This window comes from Chionomys nivalis, chromosome 3 (assembly GCF_950005125.1).
Source record: "Chionomys nivalis chromosome 3, mChiNiv1.1, whole genome shotgun sequence".
In the NCBI taxonomy this organism is placed as follows: Eukaryota; Metazoa; Chordata; class Mammalia; order Rodentia; family Cricetidae; genus Chionomys; species Chionomys nivalis.
In genome coordinates, this window is record NC_080088.1 from 39,174,006 (window position 1) to 39,200,316 (window position 26,311).

Sequence of the window (26,311 nt, forward strand, 5' to 3'; positions counted from 1 at the left end):
AGTGGATCTTATATTTGACACTAAAACAGAACCTATGTGATACTGTAAGCATTCTCCAGTTCTCCAAAAGTTAAGAGAGCCCCCTTTTTTTTCAGTAATGCCTTTTAAGAAATAGTTTTTAAAAAGTGAGTCATGGAATGAGGTCAACAGAGGGAATATTTTGAGTTATCATAATCCAGGCAGGAATTTAATTTAGTTAATTTTTTTGTTTTGTTCTTTTTTTTTTGATGGAATATCCCTAATGAGTTTTTAGCAAATTCGCATGCTTGAAGCATGCTATCTTTCCTTCTCTAAGATGCTGTTAGATCTTCTCTGTAGTTAGCAAATGGCATTTATCAATATTCTCTTCCACACTATCCTCAAACTGAAGACTTTTTGTACTCCCCCTCCCCCACGGTTCAAGGAATATTTGAGGATAATACATTGGCATGCTTTATTATTGCAGTGCATACTATTTTAGAAGTAACTTACGGATGCCAATTCTGCGGCCGTCAGACAGAAATGGAGATGAGACGAGCAAGTGTGCCATTGTCCTGGTGTTCTATGATGATGAACCTGTGGACTTTATTACTGAGCTAGAGCTCTACATGAACAGAGTGGTCCAGGTCTTCACAACATGCATCAGCATGGCTCTTTGAAAAGAAGACATTTCCTGTCTCCCTCCCTTCCTGAGCATCTCACCCAGGTATCCTAATGCTGGTGACCATAGGAAACATATCTTTCGTGTCATCGTTTTTGTGTCCTTTTTGTCCACCCCTTTGGGTTTAACTTCCCCTTTTAACCCACACATCACCATTAACTGCACCTTAAAAATAGATGTGGTAGGCGGGCCGTGGTGGCACACGCCTTTAATTCCAGCATTCGGGAGGCAGAGGCAGGTGGATCTTTGTGAGTTCAAGGTCAGCCTGGTCTACAAGAGCTAGTTCTAGGACAGGCTTCAAAGCTACAGAGAAACCCTGTCTCAAACAACAACAACAACAACAACAACAACAACAAATGGATGTGGTAGATGAGATATTTGATTGAAAAGTTAAGGGGATATTGGTTGAGTTGCTGGGGGCAACTGCGCTAAGGTCCACTGGCTAGTTCCACTGAGTTCCTGAATAATAAAAAGGGAGAGGTTACTAAAGAAGAAAGGGGTCACAGAGATGGATTTCTGGATAAAGGCTCTTGCTGGGAAACCTGACAACCCAAGTTTGATCCCTGGGATCCCACAGGTAGAAGGAGAGAACTGACCTCTGCAAGTTTTCCTCTGGTTCTAATGTATTTTTTGCTTGGCAGAGGGCTTTGGGAGGTCATTTTTCCTCTTCTAGAATGCTTTCATAATGATCGAGATCTTCAAGTTTAAGGGATGATTACAGTCTTGATAATGTGTGTTACAGATGTCCTTAGAAAAGAAGACATTCCTTGTTTCCCTCTCTCCCTCCATCTCCCCTTCCAGCCCCATCTCTTCCCCTAACTGCCTCTCCCCCTTTCTCCTTCTATTCTTTCTTCCTTTCTCTTCTTTCTTTCATTTCTTTTGGCTGTTTGAAACTGGGTTTTTCTAAATAGCCTAGACTGGCTTTGAACTCACTATGTAGTTCAGTCTGACACTGAACTTGTAATAGTCACCCTGCCACACGCACGTTCGTGCACACACACACACACCCTTTCGAGTACTGAGATTATAGACATATAAAACCACGATAGTCTATTTTCTAATGAACTTCCTTTTCCCAGTACTGGAGTTTGAACTAAAGGTGTTAGATATGTTATATGTATGCTCTTCTCCGGAGCTACATCAAAGTCCTGAAAAGAAATCATTTTCTGATATCCTTGGTCTGTTTCAGCTTTTGGTAATATGACACTGTGCCGTTACATTTCATGCATGTACTACATATTCACTCCATTAGGTTTCCTCTGTTTGTTTGCTTTTGTTTTGCTTTGTTTTGTTGAGACAGAGTCTCACATGTAGCCCAGGCTGGGGTGGCACTCATTATACAAACAAGACTGACCTCAATTGAATTCACCAAGATTCTCCTGCCTCCACCCTCCACTCACAGAGTGCTAGGGTTAAAGGCTTGTGCCACAGGGCCTCCCTCCAATAGAACTTATTTCTGAAGGAAGGACAAACAGGTAGTCTCATTGGCTGTGCAGCCCAAATACCAGCAGCTGTGACTATTCCTTCCTAAGTTGAATCCTTACAGGGACATCCAGACGAGAGAGATATTCTTTGGTGTTTTCCTGCTCTGGGGATGGGTGCTGGAGTGGATGTGGATGCTTGAGTAGCAGGTTGGCTCAGCTGAGGGAAGCAAGATTGTGGGTGGAACAACTCCCCATGGGAGTCTCACACTCTGTACAGCAGAACTGACGGCTTGAACAAAATCACAGTAATGACAGATCAGGTGTTAGGGCTAGTGAGAACGAAAATAAATAAACACATCTAACACACAATTACGGAAAGGTCCCTGATGTGAGTGAGTATGTACTGCTTTCCTGATTGTGCAGGATAGTGAGGTAATCTGAGCTCTTACTTAATGAGCAGGCGACAAGATTTTTATGTCTGATGATATTAATTTCTGGGCCTGGACTTTTTATAGGTTGGGTGGAGGCCCCAGGAAGTGAGTAAACCTCCAGGGAGAAAGATGAGTAGGAGGAGAGCTTGTGGTTTGCCTGGGCTGCTGCGCTGATCAGACAGACTCCTCTCCAGCTGTGAGCGGCATCTGGCAGGACTGCCAGCCACTGCGAGGTACATCTTCAGCACACAGGAGTATTGAGGACTTGGCAAGTTGAGACGTGTGGTGAGTTTTTGTATTGGGCACAGGTACAAGTGTGATAAGTTTGAACATTGTCTGCTAGTTGCTTTCGGCACATGTACAGATGTATGGCTGTGCAAGCCTCTCGGTGGGGTATCCAGTTTCAGCTGATTGTTTTCTTCTCTATTCTAGGAAATTTCAGCTTTAAGCAAGGAACAAAGCTGCAGTTGCAGCTGCTTCCTGCTTTCCTTGTGTCAGTTCTAAAGGGCTTGATCTCTCCACACCAAGCAAGATGAATGGCTCAGAAGCTAGTACTGACCCTGGGCACCCAAAGGTTAGTTTTCTATTTCTGGAGTAACTTTTGGTTTGATGATGTGTTTCCTGTAGCCTAGCATATGGGTCTCATGTAGCTCAGGCTAGCCTTAAGCTCACTGTATTGTGAGGGTTGTCTCATACTCTTGATCCTACTGCCATGACCTTGCAGATGCCGGGATGACAGATTCTGATTGGATTCTAGACTCCACCGTGTATTTGAGACACAATACAAATCATCTGATTTCTCTGAAAATCAGTTCTGGTTGGTTCATAAAATGGGTATAATGATATTAGTTTCTCAAGGTGATGGGGGTTTTGGGAGATAATGTTAGGGGAGAATGCTTGGCATGCTGGGGATAAAGCTCAGCTGTGAATGATCATCTAATATGCACAGAGCCCTTTGAGGTATTCCTCAGTAGTGGGAGAAAAACAGGAAAAATTAGGCTCAGAGTAAAAAACTGTTACATTCACTCTCATCTGCAGATCTTGTAATAGTGTAATATGTATATGCTCATCTATAAATTGTTAACCATGTGGTTAAAGCCTAAAAAGCTATAAAAGGGTCAAGGAGAGTGTCAAGAGAGGAGCTGGCAGAGGGATGAGGCCATGTGCCACATGGAAGAGAAGAGAAGGCCAAGATGCAAATGAGGGCAGGGCTGGGGAAAGAAGGGAAGGACAGGTTCTATGGAGACACACTGTTGAGAGCATCCTAATGATACCCGCTACTGCACACAATGGCTAAAGATGGAGTGCCTGCCACAGGCAGAATACAATAAAAGCTGATTACCTTGAGTTTGTCAGCCCCAATTTCTAGTTCCCGTCCTCAACACTGGAGACATGGCGGCACTGCTGACTCTTGGAACCACAGGTGTCTTCCTAGACTGCTTAGTATGGGTTGTACCTGACTAAAGCGATGTAGAAAGTAGCATAGAGAATGCGATTTGTGGTTGTGCTGGGTGGCCTGTGAACGACTGTTGTGACTGCAGGAGATGCAGGAGGGCGGCTGCATTCGGGCTCTTTCTGTACGCCAAGGGCAGTGTGATGACGTGTGTGTCATGGCGACTTTGCATACCCGTCAACTGATAAAGGTTGTCATACCTCCTTCCCTGGACTTGACGTGATTGAGATGGACTAACTCTTGCGAAGGAATGGAACAACATGTAATTAAAAGTTTGGTTTCTCTGCCCCCTTTCATTCAAGTCTTTGTTAAATATGTAAAGCATACCAGGAATCCATAAGAGCTCTAAGTAGCCATCACCCCATGTGGCTACTGAGTGGACGTTTGAAATGAGACGTCTCATCTGACATGTGTTCCCAGTCCCCAATACACCCCAAGCCACTGTCCCCATGGAATTCCTTCCTAAAATCAGAAAATCACTTTTGTGTCTGTGAAGGATTTTTCCATAGAAAGCCAGAGTTCAGTGAGTTCTGAGGTGGTTTTCAGTCTCTGGCTGGTGAGCATTTTTTTTTAATTTGCAGTAACATTTTTATAAATGAGAATTTTATTTTTAATTTACTACTCTATGACCATATTTTCCACAGTAGTTTGGAAATGTTGAATAAATGAAAACAAAGGAAAGGGATTAAAAACTATTCCATGATAATATATGGAGATATTTGGTCATAAAATATTAAACTTAACTCCTAAATTGATAAAAGCAAGCCTCTTACTTTTCAGAATGTGGTAATTGGGGAGCTTAATTTTTATTTTATTTATTTCTTTGTGTGTGTGTGTGTGTTTGTATGTGTGTGTGCATGCGTGAGCACTCTGCCTCCCAAGTGCTGGGATTAAAGGCGTGTGCTACCACCGCCCAGCGATAGCTATTGAGAATTTAAGTTTGCATTTTGCATCTCCTGGGTATTGTGGTACTGGCTGCAGGGAATTCTGTAGTGAAAAATGAAACTGACATAGCTGATCTCAGCAATTTTGCAGAGGAAGGTAAAAAAAAAAACAGAAGTTAAAGAAAAACATAGAATTCCATATTCTATACAACAAAGATAAGTTTCTATGGATATTACATAGAATAATGTAATTTAAAACATCTCTAAAAGGAAAGCTTCTTGAGGCAGGCACATTAGTGCTGGCCTCGAGAGAGCCTCTTCCCATATGGAGTACAGCCTGCCAGATACTGCCTCACCCACCACCAAACTCTTGGTCAACAATGAGAAAACCAGTGGAACTGTCAGACCCCTGAAGGTTCTGAGTCCTTGGAGTTTCTATCTGGTGAAGAAACAGGCAGGTGAGGCAAGGACCTTGCAGAGCAGGGAGGGTCACTGACCTGTCCTGGCAGCACGTTTTCCTCTTTCTTTTCCCTCTCAGGGCCATCAAAGACCGCGGCAGCCTTGATCACATAGGTCCCTAGGGTGGGTCTGTTCTTCCTTCAAGCTTGGTATTAAGTACTATTTATGTCTGTCCCTTTATTTTCTGTTCTCATCATCAAGTTTTGACTCTGACTTGGCATCTGAGAAATGAAAATCTGATGTAGCCTCCTGATTGCATCTTTGCCTGCAGGCTCTCTCTCCCTTTCCTATATTCTGGGCATGGCTGACAACTTAGTCTTGAGGAAATGCCATTTGAATCACGTAGCTTCTCTGCTCTGAAGCTTTTCTTAACACCTTCCTGGCTAAGGAGTAGTTCTTCTTTTTGCCTTTTCTGTCCTTAGTTTGTAGAGAAACACACGCTGTAGCCGAGATCCTTAGCAGAAATTCAGAAGCCTTCAAATCCCAACTTAGTGAGCCAACCTCTAGCTACATTGGCATATTTGTGCTTTTATCTTGCACTGCCCAGGTATGGTAGTCATTCTTGTCCCTCAAAGTTGACCACTCTGTCTCTGTGGAATGGGTGAGAGTGTACTGACAAGAGCTTAGGCTCTGGGGTCATCAGACCAGATTCAAGTCTCAGCTCTGACATTAAACTAGCTATGGAAACTTTCTCTTCAGTTTATTGTTTCATCGTCTTGAATAGCAGGAGGCAAATAGAACTTTGTATCCCTTCAAGTCGGACAGATAAGACATGCACATAAATCATTTTGTAAGTGCTTAGTCCACAGTGAGTTCTTAGTTAATCCTCTTCCTCCGTTTAAACAAGGGTCAAACCCCACATGTATTGATTAATAGATGAACATCTGGGCACTTCTGGCTTTCTTCTGCACCACTAGTTTCAGCCATTTTCTTAATTATTAGACTGTGGTCCGGTTATTGAACAGTGGTACTATTGTCTGGAAATACTGGATATGGACACTGAATAGTGGAACTGGGTGGACTTCTATATACCATTCTGTGTAGGGTCTCTGAGGTCCCTTAGGTTTGTGCCGTAGACCTTGGGAGTAATTTGAAAATCTGATCCATCATTATGTCATGGAATTGCTTGCATATCACTTACCATTCTTAATTAAATGTCTATTGTTTATTAATTGATTGGTTTGTTTTGTCAGTGAAGTACAGTAAGAAGGGATTGAAGCTAAGGACATAGATTTATCTCGTCACATCTCAGTTCTCATATTCCTAGCCATCTCTCATAAGGTCTCCATAGAGTTAAGTTTTCACAGAGGTGGAAGTGTTAAAGTTATATACAGGTTTCCGGTCTACACCCAAAAGTGTTGAAATGGATATCACCCCAAGGAAATTCTTTTGTGGGTTGCCAAATAGAATATAGAATGAATAATGAAATTTAAATATCAAATAATGTATGAGCTGTATGGGTCATACTTACCTTAATTATTGCTTACACGAAGCACAAAATGTCAACAGGCTTCCTGTACTTTTACAGCTCTGTTGTTGCTGAGATCACTCCATCTTCAGGTATTGGTATCAATTCCTGTGCAGATGTCACATTTATTCTGACACATTTATGGGACCTCTTCAGATCTCTGTATTAGGGTGTTCTCAGAAACTCTTGCTCTTCTTCATAGCCATGGAGCCAGGTTGGACAAGGAATGCCCAGAGGACAACTTGTATAATGGCGGACTAGAGACAGTTACTGATTCCTTTCGGTTCCCTTCGCTCATTTTCACTGATCTTGAAGTTTTTGTCATGAGCTAATGTATTTGATCTTTTACACACTAGGAAAAGAATCACATGTGAGCACTTTGGGCCTGAAATACCAACTTTAGTTGTTGTCTTGGGTGATGGGAAAGATGATTGGTCAATCCATACGGTGTTTGTTTTCCTGTACTTGGGTCAGTCATTTTCCACGGAGCGGTTTATCTTTTCATCTCTGAAATTGAGGCTTGTACCTACACATCTGTCCCTTTTAATTTCCGTTTTCTACACAGTTTTCTGTGTAATATTGATTTCAAAGGAAAGATATGGCATTGGATTTATTTTCCCATGTGTTTAATTTATAAATAGGATATCCTAGGATTCTTTAGTCTAACTAAAAAATTAAAGAGTTTATTCAAAATCTTGCAGTTTGGGGCCATTGATGAGCGAGGAACTCCTAATTCAAGGGAAGAGCTGGATCATGAGACAGGTAGTTTCAATGTTGTGTGTGTAAATGCTAGGGTAGTGGAAGTGGAGGTAGTACGGACTAAGACTGGAAGTTCAAGGTCAAGAGAAGAATCACTTCCAAGACCAGCTTTAGTGACCTTAACTGCTCCCTTGTAAGCCTTGGGGTTAAAGCTCTTTATTTCTCATGATGACCTTGATATATACTTTATTTTGTAACCAGGCCTTTTGCAGAAAAACATGATCTCTATATTTTTCCATCATTTTTATTTGTCTTTCAAAGGAAAAATTTAAGCAAATTAAAAATACAGCAAATAATATAGTTGTACATGCCTTTAATCCCAGTACTCAGGAGGCAGAGGCAGGCGGATCTCTGTGAGTTCGAGGCCAGTCTGGTCTACAAGAGCTACTTCCAGGACAGGCTCTGAAGCTACAGAGAAACCCTGTCTAGAAAAACAGAAAAACAAAGCAAAACAAAAAAAATCAAAAAAATATAGTTTGTCAGTAGCGAATTCAACACTAATGTTATCTATCCTTTCATCCTTCTTTCTCCCCACAACGATTTTTGTTTAAGTCTGTGCTTTGTGAAACACAAGTAAACCCTCCACAATAGCCACAAATATTCTACAAATAATTCTCCACTTCTCAGGGGTCATTTGCAATTTTTTTGAATTTTGGAGTGTATGAAGCAACATACTTACATTCTATAGGCACACTGCCTTGAATTTCCCAAGTTATCAATGTACGTTGTGATACCATCTCATCTGATAGAAAGCACAATCCACGTGATCTCTAAGTTTTTCCTGTAGGGTACTGTGCTGCTAAGTTGTTTGTTAACAGGTTAGGTGTTCATATGGTTTGAATGAGTTTTCAGCTCCAAGTGTTGAAGTATTAGAAACCTAGTCCCCAGTTTTGAGAAGTCAGGGACCTAGTGCAAAGATGTTTGGTCCCTGGTGGTACTGCCCTTGGCAGAGATTAATGTAACATCATGGAATTCCAGTACTTTCTGAGAGATGGGTTATTTTAAAAGGATAGTTCAGAATCTCCCTTTTTCTTTCTTTCTTTCTTTCTTTCTTTCTTTCTTTCTTTCTTTCTTTCTTTCTTCGTTCTTTCGTTTTTTCTTTCCAACTTACAATTGGATTTTTCCATCTTACATACACTTCACTTTACCTGTACTGCCTTATGTAATAAGGCCCTTGTGAACCTCACTAGAATCTGAATGGGACTGATACTATCTTTCCCTCATAAGCAAGTGAGCTTCTGTGAACTGTTTCTGAGGAGACATAAACAAATATCTACTTACCTTATATAGTGAACCAAGGAGAATAGAAACAAGTTTACTCATGTAGCCTGGGAACCAAAGAGTTCAACTGGAGTTACTTAAAGGAGGATTGGCAACTCTGGAGTTACTTGAAGGAGGACTGGCAACTCTATGAGCGGCTCTCCCAACAGAGAAAGCATCTTTCCCTTCAGCTAGTAACTGTCTGCATATCCTTGGGGAGAAAAGGAACCTGTGATATCAGACCCCTTCCATGGATGGGCCAAATTTTGTTCAGGTCTCTGATGGGTAACCATCAGAGTCCATAAAGGGCTGAGTAACTACTTTTCTTTATTTAATCATAACAATGGAAAACAGATTATTTAGAAAAATTTAAACATAATATATAGTTATATTCATAAGATTAAAAAATTGAATGATTTCTGGGTTATTCAATAGTATTCTCAGTCTCTCTAATTTCTATAAACACTTAACTATCTAGATAGATTGGTTAAGTTGCTTTCTAGAAGAATACTTTGTCCACGTTTTGTTTGATTATATTTCTCTTCTATCCTAACAACTGTTAAGTCTTTAACATTGTCACACATGAAGGTTTTGTAAAGTTCTACAGTCTACTATTTTGTCTTATATTTATTAGTTGAAATATTCTTATAAAAGGAATTTCCCCTCACTAGCTATCTGGGCACATTCCTTTATAACTCGTTCTCTCAGTGTTTCCCAAATTGAAGTCTATAGATTCCAGGGAGTCTGATGAGTGGCAGATATGTATGGGGTTTGTATTATGATAAAACCTCTGTATACGTATCTTAGCAATTGTTAAGGAATGTTGGAGGCATATCTAGCTCATTTAGATGATATTTAGTTCACTTTGATGGGATTCTTAGGTTCTTGGAGTTCAACCAGCAATCTGCAGTACAGCTGTCATTGGCATCTAGCACCCTGATGGGGCAAGTTGTGCTGCTTTAATTAACAAAGTTAATTAGAGAAAATAGCGTAGTATACCAGGCAATATTTCAGTGGATTTTAGTTTGAATAAAGGCCCTCATACCGAAGCTAGACAAGGCAACCCGATAGGAGGAAAAGAGCCTGAGGAACAGGCAAAAGAGTCAGAGACACACCCGTCCCACTGTTAGGAGTCCCACAAACCCACTACGTTAACAGTCATAACGTTTATGCAGAGGACTTGGTGCAGACCCGTGCAGGCCTGGTGCTTGCCGTTTCAGTCTCCGTGAGCTCATATGAGCCCTACTTGATTCGGTGGGCCATCTCTGGTGTCCTCACCCCTCTGACTCCTACACTCTTTCCTCTCTCTCTTCCTTGGGGCTCCCCTATTTCAGAGGAGAGGGACTGGATGGAGACCTCCAATTAAGACTCTCTGCATAGTGTCTGGTTTCTGCAGCTGCTCACATTTACTGCTGGAGGAAGCCTCTCTAAAGATGACTGAACACGCCGCCTATTTATGAGTTTAGCAGAATATCACTACGAATCATTTCATTGATTTTTTTTTTTTTTTTTTTTTTTGTGGTCAGGCATGTCTGAGCTCTATAGTCTCCAGTTCATGGCCCTCCGGGAAGTGTTAGGCATGGGTTCCTTTCAAGTTGTGGACCTCAAGTTAAATCACACATTGGTTGGCCACTTCCAAATTTTCTGTGGTCAGATCTCTTGTTCCTCTGGACTATGGGGTGTAGGGGTGGGCATGTGCAATTTCTCAATTTTAAATCCTTATGGCTCTCACATCTAGTACTTAGCTGAGGTCCTCTGCTTCTGATATGGGTGTTTTACAGGGTGCTGCCTAGCCTGCTGGGAGCAGCTTGGGAGAAAGAGTCAGGGTGATGCGTATTCCTAGATCTGTTGATAAAGTCTAGACTTTCTAAATTTTTCTTGTTTTGATTCTCTCCTCAGGCTTACACAAGAGCCTTTAGTCTTGGCAGGTCATTTATTCTAGCACTCCTTAGCCTCCAAAAAAACCTTCTCATACATCTGACTTGCCTTAATGTTTGTATCGATGTTAAAGTGTTCTTCATATTTAATTTATAATTTTTTAATTTTTTTTACTTGTCCAGGTAAAGAAGCCTTACTATTTAAAAATGTTAAGTAATTTCAGTTAGCATAAGAAGCCAAATTTTGTTTCTTTTAAATGAAAGATCTATACATGCCCTAAATTTGAGAAATGTCCTTCTGTCCTCTTTCTGTTTCAAAGAGCTATTTTCTGGTCCATGTTCTTCACAGTCTGTCTGCTAAGGAGTGGCCCCAGACAAGTTATTTAGTGGTGCATGTATATAGACCAAGCCTGGGCCTCTCAGGGAGAAAGACGTACTTTAGGAAATGGCTTTTGGAGCCTCCTGCCTGAGCCGCCCTTTTGCGGTTTTATACTTGGGTCATATGAGGCCCGATAAAGACTCTCCTGGCAGAACTATGCATAGAACAACAATGAGACCTGCCCCCACACACTCTAGCAAAAGAGAAAACAATTGTGCCTCCACAAACAAATAGCGCCTCATAAAACAACCTCTAGGCTGGGTCTATCAGGTGTCTCCAACTGTGCTCAACTTCTCAGTCATCTGAGAATGTCTTATGTCCTATGGATCTCCAGCCTCAGGGTGCATTGAGTCTTTGATGTCTCAACAACTAGATGTTTCGTTTTTATGACATAAACCTCTTATTTAATTTTTTTAGACATTTTATAGAATAATCTCAGTGATGTGTCTGCTATATAGGTGGCATTCAATACACATTCACTATAATTATTACAATTCCGTTTTGAAGCGTGGAAAAGGGAGAAAATGAAGGGAGAGATGATGAAGCTCTAGAGACAGACGTGTCTCTCCCTTGTTGGCTATAAGTTATTTGACCCGAGCAGGTTGCATAGCCTATCTGAATTTCTCATGGCAAATGTAAAAATGGATAGAAAATTGTAACCTCATGGAACTAGGTGGTAGGTGCTTAATAAATACAGATTTCCATCCTTTGTCCATTTTGGACACACATTTAGGATGTCACTTAGTTTTGTCACAACACAATTGTGAGATGTGTGGTAATCACTATAATACACAGGCCTGTGTCATTATCTTTAAGGTAAGGACAATAATTATAAGGATTAAATTAATTAGTGCATGTAAGGCCTGATGGCAATAAGAGCCCTGTTGTGTGCTGGTTAGTTTTCTGTCAAGTTGGCACAAGCTAGAGTCATGTGGGAAGAGGGAACCTCAAATGGAAAATGGCCTCCCTCAGACTGTTCTGTGTGACATGTTCTTAATTAATGAGTGATGTAGGAGGGCCCAGCCCACCTGGAATTGTGTCATTCCCGGGCAAGTTGTCCTGGGTTATATAAAAAGTGAGCTGAGCAAGCTTTGAGAAGCAAGCCAGGGAGCAGTGTTCCTCTCCAGTCTCTGCTTTGGTGCCTATCTTGAGTTCCTGCCCAGACTTCCTCAATAACAGACTATGATCAGGACATATGAGCTAAATAAATGCTTTTCTCCTCACCTTGCTTTGGGTTGTGGTGTTTATCACAGCAATAGAAAGCAAACCAAGATAGTTGTTATCTACTAATCTTGTTTCATTTAATGATGCAGTTGGTAAAACTAACTAAACTTAGAAAAGAGGTGCAGTATAAGTGTTGGCAATGCATGCTTATAATCTAAGCTATTGGGAGGTGGAGGCAGGAGGATCAGGGGTTCAAGGCCAATATTGGCTGCACAAGCCTGATTTGAGGAAAGCCTGGATTACATGAAACTATCCAAGGAAAAAGACACAAGAGTATTAGAACTGGAAGACTTGGATTGGGAAAAGAAAGGAAGAAAGAAAGATGGATGAATGAGAAGAAGAAAGGAAGAACGGAAGGAAGGAAGGAAGAAAGAAAGATGGATGAATGAGAAGAAGAAAGGAAGAACGGAAGGAAGGAAGGAAGAACGGAAGGAAGGAAGAAGGGAAGGAAGGAAGGAAGGAAGAAAGGAAGGAAGGAAGGAAGGAAGAGAAAAAAGTCAGTTCTAGGGTTTCACACCTAGAAATCCTGATTTACTAGTCTGTGGGCAAAGATTAGATATCATAGATTCTTTTTATTGACTTCTGGATGTTTTGTTCATGACTCAAAATATTGTTTTCCCAGACTGAGAACCACTGTTCAAGAATTAAACTTTGGTCAGTAGTAAATTACACAATACTTCCAGACTTTCCAGTTTCTTACTATTCCTCTGACTTATGGACTCAAGAATTATAACTCTGTTCTGGAACTCGCTCTGTAGACCAGACTGGTCTCGAACTCAGAGTGTGCCTGCCACTGCCTCCCAAGTGCATTAAAGGTGTGCACCACCACTGCCCAGCTTACATTATATCATTTTTTTTTACAGTTTAACACTATTCCATTGTGTGTATATAGCACATTTTCATTGTCCAGGCATCAGTTAAATGATACTTAGGTTGTTTCCACTCCTCAACTATTGTGAATAGAGGCTCAACAAACAAAGTTGAACAAGTATCTGTGGAGCAGGATGTTGAGTCTTTTGGACACATGCCAAGAAGTGGTATAGCTGGATCAGATGGTAGATTTAATTTCAGCCTTTTGAGAACTCTGTACAGGATTTGCAGAGCAGCTGTGGCAGCTTGTAACTCCACCAACAGTGAATATGGGCTCTCCTTTCCCACATCCCCGCCAGCATTTGTGCTCGGTCGTTTTCTTGATCTTATTCATTCTGACAGGGCTGAGATGAAATAGTTTCCATTTGCACTTTCTTTTTTTAAAATTGTTTTTATTGAGCTATATATTTTTCTCCACTCTCCTCCCTTTCTCTTCCCTCCACTCCTACCCTCTCCCGTGGTCTCATGTTCCCAATTTACTCAGGAGACCTTGTCTTTTTCTACTTCCCGTGTACATTAGATCTATGTATGTCTCTCTTAGGGTCCTCATTGTTTTCTAGGTTCTCTGGGATTGGATTGTGAATTGTAGGCTGCTTTTTTTTCACATTAAAAATTTTATTTTATTTATTTATTTATTTATATTTTTTTTAAATTAAAATTTCAACCTGCTCCCCGTTTCCCATTTCCCTCCCCCTCCTCCCACATATTGCCCCCTTCCTCTCCCCTCCCCCTATTCCCACTCCTCTTCTCCTCCCCCCACTCCATTCCCCCTCCCCCTCGATACTGAATGAGTGAGTACATATGATATTTATCTTTCTGGGTTCGGGTTACCTCACTCAATATGTTTTCTAAATTCATCAATTTGGCCGCAAATTTCAAGATGTCATTATTTTTTCAGCTGTGTAGTACTCTGTTGTGTAAATGTACCACATTTTCCTTATCCATTCTTTGGTTGAGGGATATTTAGGTTGTTTCCAGGTTCTGGCTATTACAAACAATGCTGCTATTTACATAGTTGAACACATGTCCCTGTGGTATGATTGAGCATCCTTTGGGTATATACACAAAAGTGGTATTGCTGTTGTCTTGAGGAAGGTTGTTTTCTAATTTTCTTAGAAATTTTCATACCGAAATCCAAAGTGACTATACCAGTTTTCACTTCCACCAGCAAAGGAGGAGCTTTCCCTTAACCCCACATCCTCTTAAGCATAATTGTCATCAGTGGTTTTGATCTTGATCATTCTTACAGGTGTTAAAAGATGCAATCTCAAAGTTGTTTTGATTTGCATTTTTCCGATGACTAAGGATGTTGAGCATTTCTTTACTTGTCTTTCAGCCATTTTAGATTCCTCTGTTGAGAGTTCTCTATTTAGGTCTGTACTCCATTTTTTTTGTTGGATTATTTGTTCTTTTGATGACCAATTTCTTGAGTTCTTTGTATATTTTAGAGATTAGTCCTCTGTCCATTGTGGGGGTTGTTAAAGATCCTTTCCCATTCTGTAGGCTGCTATTTTGTCTTGTTGAGCATGTCCTTTCTTTACAGAAGCTTCTCAGTTTTAGGAGGTCCCACTTATTAATTGTTTCTCTCAGTGTCTGTGCTACTGGGGTTATTTTAGGAAGTGGTCTCGTGTGCCAAGATGTTCAAGTGTACAGACTTCACTCTTTCACATCTGTGAGATTCAGTCTGGTTGGTTTTATGTTGAGTTCTTTGATCCATCTGGACTTGAGTTTTGTGCATGGCAATAGATATGGATCTAGTTTCATTCCTCTACATGTTGATATCCAGTGATGCAGCACCATCTGTTGAATATGCTTTCTTTTTTTCCATTTTATAATTTTTGCTTCTTTGTCAAAAATTAGGTGTTTGTAGGTGTGTGGATTGATAACTGTGCCTTTGATTTGGTACCATTTTTTTCTCCTGTATGTTTTTATGCCAATACCAGGATGTTTTCATCTCTCAATTTGATTATTTTCTGCTGTCTAGTTCTGCTGAGTGAGCTTACTTCTTTTTGTTCTAGAGTTTTCAGGCATTTTGTTAACTCACTACTGTGGGATTTTTCCAACTTCTTTCAGTAGACATTTAGTGGTATGAATTTTTCTCTTAACACTGCTTTCATTGTGTCCCATAAATTTGGGTATGTTGTGTGGTCATTTTCATTGAATTTTTGGAAGTCTTTGATATCTTCCTTTATTTCTTCCCTTACCCATTGATGATTCAGGTGACATTGTTTAATTTTCATAAGTTTGTGGGCTTTCTGAAATTAGTGTTTCTGTTGAATTCTAATATTAAGCCATGGTAATCTGATATGATGCATGGGTTATTCTATTTTTTTTTGTATCTATGGAGATTTGCTTTGTTACCTATTATGTGATCAGTTTTTGAGAAGATTCCATGAGGTGCTGAGTGGAAGGTATATTATTTTATTTTGGATGGCATGCTCTATAGATGTCTGTCAAGACCATTTGGTTTGTAACATCTGTTAAGGGTTTTCCTGTGACTAATATGTAATGTCCTTCTTTGTCTCTTTTCATTCATTTTACTTTGAAGTCTATTTTGTTAGATATTAGGATAGCTGTACCAGCTTGTTTCTTAAATTTTCCCCAGCTCTTAACTCTGAGGTTTGAGTTTGAGGTGTGTTTCTTGTATGCAGCAGAAGGAAGGATTCTGTCTTTTATCCACTCTGTTAGCCTGTGTCTTTTCATAGGTGAGTTGAGTCCATTTATTGGGATATTAATGACCAGTGATCGCTAGTGCCTGCCATTTTAGTTTTCATCGGTGGTGATGTTATTGTGTGTGTTTTTCCCTTCTTTGGGATTTGCTGCTGTGAGACTTCCTTGGGTTGGAACTTTTCTTCTAGTACTTTGTATAGGGCTGGGTTTTTGACTAGGTATTGGTTAAATCTGGTTCTGTCATGGAATATCTTGTTTTGCCCACCTATGGTGACTGACAGTTTTGCTGGGTATAGTATTCTGGGCTGTCATCCATGGTCTCTTAATGTCTGCATAATGCTTGACCACGACCTTCTGTCTTTCATTATTTCCATTGAGAAGTCAGGTATAATTCTGATAGGTCTGCCTTTATAAGTAGATTGGCCTTTTTCTTTTACAGTTCTTTATATTCTCTCTTTATGCTGTATGCATAGCGTTTTGATTATTATGTGATGAGGGGACATTTTTTGGTTCAGTCTATTTGGTGTTCTGTAAGCTTCTTGTGTGTGTGTGTATGCATATATGTGTATATATATAGTTTGGTTGAGAAAGTTTTCTTCTATGATTTTGTTGAATACATTTTCTCTGCTTTTGAGTGGACTTCTCCTTCTTCTATCCCTATTATTCTTTTTTTTAATTTTATTTTATTATTATTATTTTTTTTTACATACCTGGAGGGACAGCCATGGGTGCTAGGAACCAAACTCTTACATTTTTGGTTATGAGCCTAGCCTTTAACGGCTGAACCATCCCTCCAGGCCTATACCTATTATTCTTAGGTTTGGTCTTTTCATGGTGTCCCATATGTCCTGGATATTTTGTGTTAAGCTTATTAGATTTAATGTTTTCTTTGATCAATGAGTCTATTTTCTCTATTGTATCTTCAGCGCTTGAGATTCTCTCTTCCATCTCTTGTATTCTTTTTATGCTGTTTATGCTTGCATTTGTGGTTCCTGATTGTTTTCTCATAATTTACCTCAGTTTTTTTTTATTATATCTATTTTGGTTTTCAAGTCTTGAATAGTTTTCTTCATCTGTTTGGTTGCTTTTTCTTGGTTTTCTTTAAGGGATTTTTGTTGATTTCTTGCAATTTTTTGTTTGTCTCTTTCTCCATTTCTTTGAGGGAATTTTTCATGTCCTTTTCAATGGCTCAAACATTCTCCTAAGGTCATTCTTTTTTAGATCATTTTCTTCTGCTTTATCCATATTTGCGCATTCATGTCTTGCTGTTGTAGGCCACTTGTTTTTGTTGGTGTCGTGTTGCTCTTTGTGGTGTTGAGTGTGTTCTTACCTTGTCTAACCAACTTTTCCTCTGATTGGTGTAGTTGCAGCTGTGTCTCTGGCGATCAATCTTCCAGTTGCTAGCGGATCCAAGGCTCAGATGGTTGCTCCTTGTGCTGCAGTCTAAGCCATGTTTTCAGTCACTCCAAAGGTCACTCAGTGTTCCTGGAGGTCGCTCGGTGCTCCTGGAGGTCGCTCAGTGCTCCCAGGGACCACTCTGCAATCCCAGGGGTTGTTCGGACCTGCTCCCATGGAGCTTGCATGCTTGGGGCTGCTCCTGCTGAGGTGGCTGCCTTTGGTCTGCTCTGGCTGAGGTCACTGGCTCAGGCCTAGTCCCACAGATGTCCCTGTCTTGGATCTCCTGTCATGGAGGTCTCTGGTTTGGGCCCAGTCCCATCGAGGTCTCTAGCTCAGGCCTGCTCCCTCAGAAGTTCCACAGAGGTCTCTGGCTCGTGATTGCTCCCTCGGAGGTTGCTCCTTTGTACCTGCTCCTCAGGAGCTCACTGCCTTGGGCCTGTTCCAGCTGAGGTCGCTGGCTCAGGACTGTTCCAGTGGAGGTTGCTGCCTTGGGGCTTTTGCACTTTCGTAATTTCAGAGGATGTTGGACACTTTCAAAGACTAATTTGGACACTTCTTCTTTTGAAAACTCTATGTTCATTTGTTTTCTTAACCTTTTTGGGGGTTTCTTGGTATATTCTGGATATGAATCTCCTGTCAGATGTATGGCTGGCAAAGATTCTCTCCTATTATATGGGCTTATTTTTCATTTGGTTGATAGTTTTCTTTGCTGTACAGAAACTTTTTAGTTTTATGAAGTCCTATTTGCCAATTGCTGACTTTAATTCTTGGGCAAAGAGAGACCTAGTCAGGAAGTTTTCTCCTACACTCTTATCTTGTAGTGCATTCTTCTAGTAGTTTTAGCTTCACAAGTTTCATATTGAGGTCTTTGATAAATTTGGAGTTAATTACTGTGCATGGTGATAGATTCAGTTTTAATTTCATTATGTGCAGTTTTCTGGAACCATTTGATGCTATCTTTTTTCCAGTGTCTTTGTTAAACATCTGATTGTCATAGATAAATGTATTCATGTCTTCTATGTTGTTACATTGATTTATGTCTTTTTTGCCAATACCTTGTTTTTCCTACAATAACTGTCATATAACTTGAAATCTGGTACAGTAGTCCCTAGAGTGCTGTTATTTCTGTTTAGGATTGGTTTGACTTTCTAGAGTATTTTGTGGTTCTGTGTGAATTTTAAGTTTTCTTCTAATTCTATGAAGAATGTCATAGTGATTTTGATTGTAGTTGAATCTAAAAATTCTTCTTTGCAATTGGCCTTTTCCACAATATTACTTCTACCAATCCTTGAGCATGGTGATTCTTTCTGTCTTCTAGTATGTTCCTCAGACTCTTTATTCAGAGGTTTAAAGTTTTTATTGTAGCTGTCCTTTACCTCCTTGGTTAGGCTTATTTCAAGATATGTCATTGTCTTTGATGCTACCGAGAATGGGAGTGTTTCTATGATCTCTTTTTCAGTGTGTTTGTTATTAGATATTTGTTATTTAAGGTTGCTTTCAATCTATTGACTGTTTTCATCACATGGTTACCAAACACACACTCTTTCTCCTAGGTCAGGGACACGGGAGAGTATATAATCATAGATGAGAGTTATGCTTTTGGTTTTGCTTTTTCAAGATAGGGTTTTTCTGTCTAACAGCCCTGACTGCCAATCTGTAGATAAATCTGGCCTTGAATGTACAGAGGAGATTTTTCTGCCTCTGCCCCAGGAGTGTGGGGATTAAAGGCTGCACCACCACTTCCCTATGGTTTTTTTTTTTCACAGGTTGAAAAAGCTGATTACATGGGAAGTGCAAATCAAGAAAGTTTTATTACATTGTTTCCTTCAAAGTATGTTAAACCTAAACAGGCTGAATATATACCAGGATTGAAGACTGAGTACATAACTTTAAATGATCTCAAAGCACTTTATTAAGTTGGCAGAAAGTCAATCTCTTTGGAGATAAAAGGTATTTTCAAAAAAGGTATGACTGCACTGGGGTTCATCTAGGTCGTTCTCATTGGAAAACATTTCTCTAGGACAGTGGATTTGAGGGAAGGCATGATGTCTTGGTCTTTCATGTTACTTGTGATTTTGTGATAAGACCTAGGCTCGTGGGCTTCTTTCATTGGTTGTATGTTTCATTTGAGATTCTAGGATGCCTCTATTGAGTAGAAGTTTGTTTTTGCTTATCTTGTTGCCCAAGCTTAACTAATTTCATATGAGGAGTTTGTAGGTCAATCCTTCAGATACTTTGTGTACTTTGGACTGGAGGAATGGGGTTGGTTCCAATTCAGTAGTAAGCCAGAAGGCATGTGAATGAGACAAAGAATTGGATCCTATTGGGCTGAGGTACAAATTTTGCCTTGTGGTATGAGGATGACATGGGTGGGCCAGCTTACAAGGTGTCCAAAGGCTAGGCCTTTGGGTTGTGGATAGTGTGGGCAGGTTTGTTTCCAGGGATTCACTAGACTAGGTAGGTGCACAAATGTGCATCCTGACCTAGGTCTGGAAGTTGGCTATCTATCAGGCATGTTAGTGTTTGAGGCCTCACTGGACTGGGATGGTGCACAGGATATTTGACTGGGTTCAACCCTGGAGGTTGGGAAAGTTGAGAGTGAGTCTCAACTCACTTTGAGGTTTGGAAATGGGGAAGGTAAAGGCATATTAGGGTCCAGGAAGCTCACCAGATTGGACCCGGAGGACAGGCTATGCAACTTGGCTAGGCCTGGAGTTTAGATATGGTACAGTCACAGTAGCAGGCTATGATAGTGGTTGTTTTTAATGAGCTCCTCAAAGGGTTCCTAATGGGATAAATGTCTTTTAAGACCAGACAACACAGTTCTTCTGCTGCTATAGTAATCTGCAATCCAAGAGTCTAAACTAGAGTGTTTCTTTTATTTTTGTTATCTTTCACCCCATACTGACAATTTTAGTATATATCTATATATCTATTAAAATATATATAGGTTTTTCGAGACAAGGTTTCTCTGTAGCTTTGGAACCTGTCCTGGAACTAGCTCTTGTAGACCAGGCTGGCCTCAAACTCACAGAGAGCCACCTGCCTCTGCCTCCTGAGTGCTGGGATTAAAGGCGTGCACCACCACTGCCCAGCAACAATTTTAAAGTATTTTATTTTTATGAATGTCTCAAGAAAGTTTCAATTTGTGTTTTATTGTTGTTTAAGGATATTGAACATTTAAAAAATCTCTTAGACATTTGTACTTTCTTCTTTTGAGAAAATTCTGTTTATTTCTATGTTCCAGTTTTAAATTGGGACATTTATTTCCTTGTTTTTAAATTTTTTGAATTCTTTATGTATTCTAGATACGAAGCCTCTGTCAGATGCATAGCTGGTAACAATTATTTTCCAGTCTGTGTGCTATTTCTTTACTTGAATGATAGTGTCCTTTGCTGTGCAGAAACTCTTTAATTTTATAAAGTCCAACTTATTAGACATCTTAATGACTATGTTATTGGGACTCTATTCAGAAAAACCATTTCTTGTATCAATGAGTTCAAGCCTGTTCCCTGCCTTCTCTTCTATTGGAGTCAAGGCATCAGGTCTTACGTTGTGGTCCTTTATCCAGTTGGAATGGAGTTTTGTGAAAATAGATATGGATCTACTTTCAGTTGCCTACAAGTAGTTATCTGGTACGACCAGCCACATTTACTAAATATGTTTTCTCAAGTGTATATATATTGGTGTCTTCTTTGTAAAAACTCAAGTGGCAATAGGAGTGTGGGCTTATTTTTAGGTCTTCAATTATATTCAATTGACCAGTGAACCTCTTTTTTAAATGTCAGCCAGGACAATGCTGTTTTTATTACTATAAGTCTATACTATGCTTTGAAACTGAGAATGGTGATACCTCCAGCTGCTTTTTATTGTTGTTCAGAATTTTTTTTTTTTTTTTTTTTTAGCTATCTTGGTGCTCTTATATTTTCTTTTCTTATCTTTCCCATTTCTGTGAAGAACTGTATTAGAATTTTCATGGTGATTGCTTTAAATATGTAGATTGCTTTTGGTAGGAAAACCATTATCAAGGAATCATATTATATTTCAGGTGTTTTAATGGTATGAAAATTATACCAAAGTATAGCACTGTTTTGAAACTTTAAATTTTCATCCACCTTAACAATAAAAAGAAATCTCTGTATGAGGGTAGATAAGCCCCACCCCTACCTGTAGAGCTATTGAGAGCTATGCTGCGAGGTGAAAGAACTCATTTTCTTTAGTTGGTCTGCCTTGGTGGGTTGGCCATGCTCTAGTGGATGGCCCACACATTTATGGGCTGCAATAACTGGGCTCAATGAGCTATTAAAAAAGGAACATGAAGTTGTTATGCTCATGTAGAATTGTCTGGGAGGAGTTGGAGAGGGGGCTGGGAGTGAATATAATCAAAATGCATTATATACATATGTGAAAATCCCAAGTAATAAATTAAAAATTATACTAAAATATAAAACACTTAAATTAAGAATCACTATAAATTGTTAGATGTGCTTATTTACTCAAATAAACGAAGAAATTTTAGTCATACTAAAAGCTGTACATGAATTCAGATAGCAGTTTTATTCACAACTGCCAAGCTTGGAAGGGGTATTCAATTTGTCTAAAAAAATACTTCAATTATAATCACATTGTATCTATGTTATAGAATATCATTCATTAATTTATCTATTGGTGAATTAAATTAAGGTTAGTTATGCTTTTATTTTACATACTTGATGTCGCAATGGCATTATTTTCATTGATACACAAGAGAAGAAGACATGCATATTTTCTAGGGCGTCTACTAAAAACAGAATTTCTCTACTGTGGGCCATGTGGACTCTGAACTATTCTACTCCCTGTCAAATTAATTGACGAGAAAATGATGCCAATTGGCACTTATATTAACAGGGAATAACTTCTCCTCTTTTTATTTATTAAGAATTAGTGCTCACAGAAGCCAAAAGACAGGGCCCAAACCACTCCATAGAGTTAGAACAAGAACCTATGCTCACTGCTGTGAGGCATAGTGAGTCTGGCTCTTAACGGTTTGGATGACAGAAGCTCTGGTCTTCATTGGAGATACGATACTGACACTGCTTGTGTCAGCTTCCCAGTTTCCCCAGAGCTTCCCTTCAGATCATAGAGGAGTAACCTAGAGGGCACCATCCTGAACTGGGGGATCCTAGTTTTCCAATCAGAGAATATCCTGAAATCCCCTTTCATAATTGTACTTAGCTCTTATCTAGCATTAGACCCATAGAATGATTCTAGATTGTGATTCTATGGATAACACAATATATTTGAACAAAGGGTGGTACACAAATAAAAATAAAATCACACTTGGCAAGACCGTCTTTTTTACAGCACTGACCAGTGACAGTCTTCTTGTTGCAGTCAGGGTATGCCAATACAGAAGAGACAACTGTAGGAGAGAGCGCTGAAGAAGAAGAACTGAGGAATCATGTAGACATCAGTGACTCAACCTAGACGTGCTATGTGCCAATTCCTTGCTCAGTCAGCTAGCAAGAACTAAAACCACGGTTCCCACCACATGAGAGGCTGAGAAGGCATATGGAAGAACACACAGATGTTGGATGAGTGTTAACAGTCTCTCTCTCACACTTGATCCTTGGTTCTCTGAAACCACATATGTGGGGAAAAAATTCATAGGCAACTTCACATCATTTCAAATTCTAAACGATCAGGTCAAGGTTCATATCATTTATATGTAAAGAACAAGAGGTTGATAAAGTACATACTGTCTTTCTAAGAAACTATCTTGAGCTTTCTGTTAAAAAAACCAACAAAAGTTTGCTTAGTAGTTGTGAGATCTGGGGAAGTCATTTAGCTCCTGTAAACTCATATACCTCAATTGAAAATTGAATATCAATCCCTTATTCATGGGTGTGCTGTGAAAGCTGGACTAGAGATGGCATTGAAAACATCTCCTGTAATGTGCACTATCAAGTGTCAAAGTGAATTTTAATGTTACTGGCATAGTTGATACTATAATATGATCTACTATGTGCTAATACCTATCAGAAGCTAGTCTGCTGTTTGACAGTGAGAAATAATTTGATGATGTTCCAGAAATGAAATACCTATCATCTTTATGTTCTTTTCTTTGTAGGTCATGGGGGATTTTCCAGGTCATGTCCTTCCTGGAACACTTTTCTTTGTCATAAGTCTTTGGTGGAGTATAAAGCACATTCTGGAGCATGTTTGCCGACAGCAAAAGAGGTCTTCCTCCCTTATTACCAAGGAATTCTTCTTTCGAGCCGAAATTGTGGAAGGAATTGTGATTACTGGCGTGGTATTAGTAGGTGAATTGACTTACTGTGTTGTATTTTCTCCCTTCCTTCCTTTTTTTTTTTTTTTTTTACAAAATCAAGAAATTTCAGAGCAGAATATCTTATTCAAAAATACTTATTAAATGTTCTATTACAATTTCTCTATGATATAATTTGTTAGCAATGTGGTATTTCAGGCTTATACAAAGGCCCACTTCTTAATAAATTAATTGTAGTATTTAATTTACCTACTTAATCATGGTGAATTTCTTTTGTGGAATTGATTAGATCCCCTGCAATTATTACTTATCATTTTTTCTGATCTCTACAAGAACAAACGCTATTAGAAATCATTTCAAATGATGCAAAATAATCAACATTGCAGAAAGGTTATGGAGAGGGGCCATGGCCAAGGAAAGCCTGCATCATGATCTTTTCCTTTTCCTCTAATGTCCTGAATTAAAGAGAGTAGTTAGTCCAATAATTTATGAAACCTTTCCATTGCTTTGTAAAATCCTATAAAAATGGTCTACTTTTAGTATCATTGTAGCCTATTATAAAAGATAAGACTCTTTGGGTTTTTTTTCTTTGTGTGCTTTCTTCATGGAATGAGGTTTTGGATATGACTCACACTGATTGTTTCCAAAGGGAACTTATCTGCAAACTTATATATGTTAGTAAGCGAGCCGACGTCTCTGAAAATTCAAGTACTTGTATAAGTGACAATACCACATTCTACATCGATTGGGGCTTCTTGCTTATCCTTTGCTGGAAGAAGCTGGATCTTAAGAATTTTTGTTTTGAACTTAAGAAATTTCGTTTTGAAACCAAGGCCAGTCCTTTACCTAGTGGCAATCCAAAGGTCAGGTAGTTAGGAAATGAACAGTTAGCCTCTATAACACAGTCTCGTAAACCTTGGACATTAGGTTGAAATAGACACTTGAATCAAAATCATCAGCATTGGTTGGGACTAAAATTGGTTTTCTCAACCACCACTTGAAGCTCTAATGAAGTCTAAAGTGTCACCATAAAGCTGTGAGGGAACTGCCCAGTGTAGCACGAATAATAAAAACCCAGAGACAGAGACTGGGGTTCAACCTGAAGATCAGAAAAGCGAAGCAACCAGCCACTGGCTCTTATCTCAGACCGAAATGGTAATACTGCCTCCACAAATCTACAGAATGAGGCTGAGCTGAGACCTGTCTCCTCCTATTTTATATTCCTCTCTAGTGCTGAGACTAAAGACATGTAGCACGACACCCCACTTCTCTCTCTCTCTCTCTCTCTCTCTCTCTCTCTCTCTCTCTCTCTCAAGAGAAAACATGTTATAAGAGGACATAGTAGATTGAAATAAGCAATGCTCATATCTTCTTGCATGTGTGTGCTAGGTAAAATCAAGTAGAGTGTTGCTAAAACTGTGGTGTGATTTTCTACAGGAATAATTGGTTTATACCTTGTGCTTGGAAAGAGAAATCAGCTCTCAGATAAAGAATCCCAGTTGGTCCTAATCCTGCACTGGCATCATCTTGCCATGTATGTCTTCTTTGCATTGCTAGGTGGGACCAAGATCTTATGTTTCATCATTCGTTCACTTCCGGTCTCTTTGGTGAAGTTAATGTTAGCAAATGCCTGCTTTGTAGATGGTAAGTATGGAGGAGTAGTGTTTTCATCTCCCTCCCTCCCTCCCTCCCTCCCCCTCTCCCTCCCTCTCTCCCTCTGTCTCTCTCTCTGTCTCTGTCTCTCTCTGTCTCTCTCTCTTTCTGCTGTATTTGTCTCTTATAGTAAATGTTGACATAGGCTGCTTGTTTGTTCATTCCTGGCTGCTCAGACCCAAAATAATCACACAGAAATCTGTATTAATTGCAATATTGTTTGGCCAATAGCTTAAGCATACTTCTGGCTAACTCTTATATTTTAAATAAACCCATTTCTATTAATCTGTGTATTGCCATGAGATTGTAGCTTACCGGCAGGGGGATCCGGTGGGCTCCAGTGGAGGCTTTTGTCCCCTGTGGGCGGCTACGTGGCTTTTCCTTACTTTGCCTTCTTTCTCCCAGCATTCAGTTTAGTTTTCCCACCTAGCTTTACTCTGTTAAGCTTCTTTATTAACCAAGGGCAATAAAACATATTCACAATATACAGAGGGGATCCCACATCGTAAACATCTGGATAGCCCTGTATAATAAAATATCTTTGCTTCCTTAGTACAGTCCTGATTGGCAGGGCAAAGTATCTGGGCCATACTGAGATACTTGGCTATGCTCTATAGGATGCCAAGGATTGTTGTATGAGCGGCCACTTGTTTGTTTCCTAGCTGTCTGGCAGCTCAGACCTGAAATACCCACACAGAAACTGTATTAATTAAATCACTGTTCGGCCCATTAGCTCTAACTTTTTATTGGCTAACTCTTACATCTTAATTTAACCCACTTCTAGTAATCTGTGTATCGCCATGAGACTGAGGCTTACTGGGTAAAGTTCTGTCCAGCTCCACCAGGGCCACATGGCTTCTCTCTGACTCCACCTCCTTTCTTTCAGCATTCAGTTTAGTTTTCCCCACCCAGATCAACTCTACCTTATCACAGGCCTAAGACAGTTTTTTTTTAAAATTAACCAATGGTATTCACAGCATATAGAGGGGAATCTCACATAAAAGAATTTTTCATCTCTACAAACTCATTCTGCAAGATTGAGCAGGCACAACCATTTGTAATTTGTTCATGTTTCACACCTATCCTGAAGAATCACCTTCTTTCTTTGTTTTCTTAGAAACTATCTTCTTTATACTTTTAACAAAGAAAATTAAACCCAGAGAGTAATGGAAGCATGACTCTTCAACTGGGATA

At 39.6% G+C, this 26,311-nt stretch overlaps 1 protein-coding gene across 1 annotated transcript in view; it reads left to right on the top strand.

Annotated features, from left to right (window-relative positions):
- The first annotated feature begins 473 nt into the window (after window positions 1-473).
- Window positions 474-26,311, top strand: part of LOC130870947 (transmembrane protein 45A-like) — a 34,976-nt gene continuing 9,138 nt past the window's right edge. The window contains exons 1-3 of the mRNA XM_057763924.1: window positions 474-605; window positions 23,306-23,498; window positions 24,902-25,108. Of these exons, the coding sequence (XP_057619907.1) occupies window positions 474-605; window positions 23,306-23,498; window positions 24,902-25,108 (532 nt within the window). The remainder of the gene's footprint in view (window positions 606-23,305; window positions 23,499-24,901; window positions 25,109-26,311) is intronic.